Source organism: Lottia gigantea, assembly GCF_000327385.1.
Source record: "Lottia gigantea unplaced genomic scaffold LOTGIsca_4061, whole genome shotgun sequence".
In the NCBI taxonomy this organism is placed as follows: Eukaryota; Metazoa; Mollusca; class Gastropoda; family Lottiidae; genus Lottia; species Lottia gigantea.
In genome coordinates this window covers 6,832-8,699 of record NW_008709406.1, presented here as the reverse complement: position 1 = coordinate 8,699, position 1,868 = coordinate 6,832, and the positions used below count along the sequence as shown (strand labels likewise).

The following is a 1,868-nucleotide window of genomic DNA, read 5'->3' as shown; positions in this document are numbered from 1 at the left end:
GCAGTTGTGTTCATTTTCAACCATCGAGGGATCCAGAATTATGGCCTCGTATAGGTCCACGATTCATTTTCCCATTCCAACAACTCAAGGCTTTGGGACCTGATCAAACCTATTGGTATTTATAAGAGCAATGTTGGTATTATAAAAGCAATGTTGGTATTTATAAGATCAATGTTGGTATTTATAGGAGCAATGTTACCTGAATATGTGATATTCGAAGTGGAGAAACATCCATATAACCAGCTAATGAGACCAGTGTACTGTACAGAAATAGTATTCGATTATCTTCTGCATTTTTCTGATATTTACCTGAAGCAGACCGTATTTAAATACTTATATGAACTTCTTAAATACTTGTAAAGTTTATTATGGAGAAGATGTTTACTGGGTTCATTATGAGCAAGATACTTCATAAACGCTTGTTGAGTTATAAATGAAGCAAATTACTAAATAAATGCTTGCTGAGTTCAAACTGAGCAAGATACTTCATAAATGCTTGCTGAGTTCAAACTGAGCAAGATATTTCATAAATGCTTGTTGAGTTCTAAATGAGCAAGATAATTCATAAATGCTTGTTGAGTTCAAAATGAGCAAGATACTTCATAAATGCTTGTTGAGTTCAAAATAAGCAAGATACTTCATAAATGCTTGTTGAGTTCAAAATGAGCAAGATACTTCATAAATGCATGTTGAGTTCACAATGAGCAAGATATTTCATAAATGCTTGTTGAGTTCTAAATGAGCAAGATACTTCATAAATGCTTGTTGAGTTCAAAATGAGCAAGATACTTCATAAATGCTTGTTGAGTTCAAAATAAGCAAGATACTTCATAAATGCTTGTTGAGTTCTAAATGAGCAAGATACTTCATAAATGCTTGTTGAGTTCAAAATGAGCAAGATACTTCATAAATGCTTGTTGAGTTCAAAATAAGCAAGATACTTCATAAATGCTTGTTGAGTTCAAAATGAGCAAGATACTTCATAAATGCTTGTTGAGTTCAAAATGAGCAAGATACTTCATAAATGCTTGTTGAGTCCAACATGAGCAAGATAATTCATTAATGCTTGTTGAGTTCAAAATGTGCAAGATAATTCATAAATGCATGTTGAGTTCACAATGAGCAAGATACTTCATTAATTCTTGTTGAGTTCTAAATGAGCAAGAAACTTCATAACCGCTTGTTGAGTTCAAACTGAGCAAGATACTTCATTAATTCTTGTTGAGTTCTAAATGAGCAAGAAACTTCATTAATTCTTGTTGAGTTCTAAATGAGCAAGATAATTCATAACTGCTTGTTGAGTTCAAAATGAGCAAGATACTTCATAAATGCGTTTTGAGTTCACAATGAGCACAAGATACTTGAATTGATTAATCAAGAATTGATGTACGGGAACTCATAACCAAATTTCAAGATTTAGCAGATTACTTGTTTGAAATTTTTCATGAAAGATCTTGGCAGTGTACTTAATTTTTCCTTTCAAAAGCCACATTTCCACTATCTGAACTTTTAACAATATTTCAGAATATTTCGATTAAAAACATGTAGATTACCTGGAATTTGAAAATCTATTTTAATTTTCTGATTGTTGTTATAACACTGGCTTATGTCATAATTCATTAAATCTTGGTGTTCTTGAGAAAAACCATAAAAGTTATATACTTGGAACTCATCATACTGAAAAACACAAGAAAAGGTCCATGCAAAACAACTAGAAGATCGCAAAAATGCTTCTTAAGTACTAGCTTTGCTTTCAGTGTCGTATTTAGGGTGTCGGTCATCCCCCACCCACCCAAGCCCGCGATAGGTCTTATTTGAAGTGAACATTTTGCCCTTTTAATCGCTCACAATTCATTTCGGGCCATCTA

General features: G+C 32.7%; 1 protein-coding gene across 1 annotated transcript in view; it reads right to left on the bottom strand.

Moving 5' to 3' along the window:
- Positions 1-199: 199 nt before the first annotated feature.
- LOTGIDRAFT_176794 (hypothetical protein) overlaps positions 200-1,868 on the bottom strand; it is a gene marked incomplete at both ends in the record, with an annotated part of 8,226 nt that continues 6,557 nt past the window's right edge. The window contains 2 exons of the mRNA XM_009060151.1: positions 200-309; positions 1,554-1,677. Coding sequence (XP_009058399.1) covers positions 200-309; positions 1,554-1,677 — 234 coding nt within the window. The remainder of the gene's footprint in view (positions 310-1,553; positions 1,678-1,868) is intronic.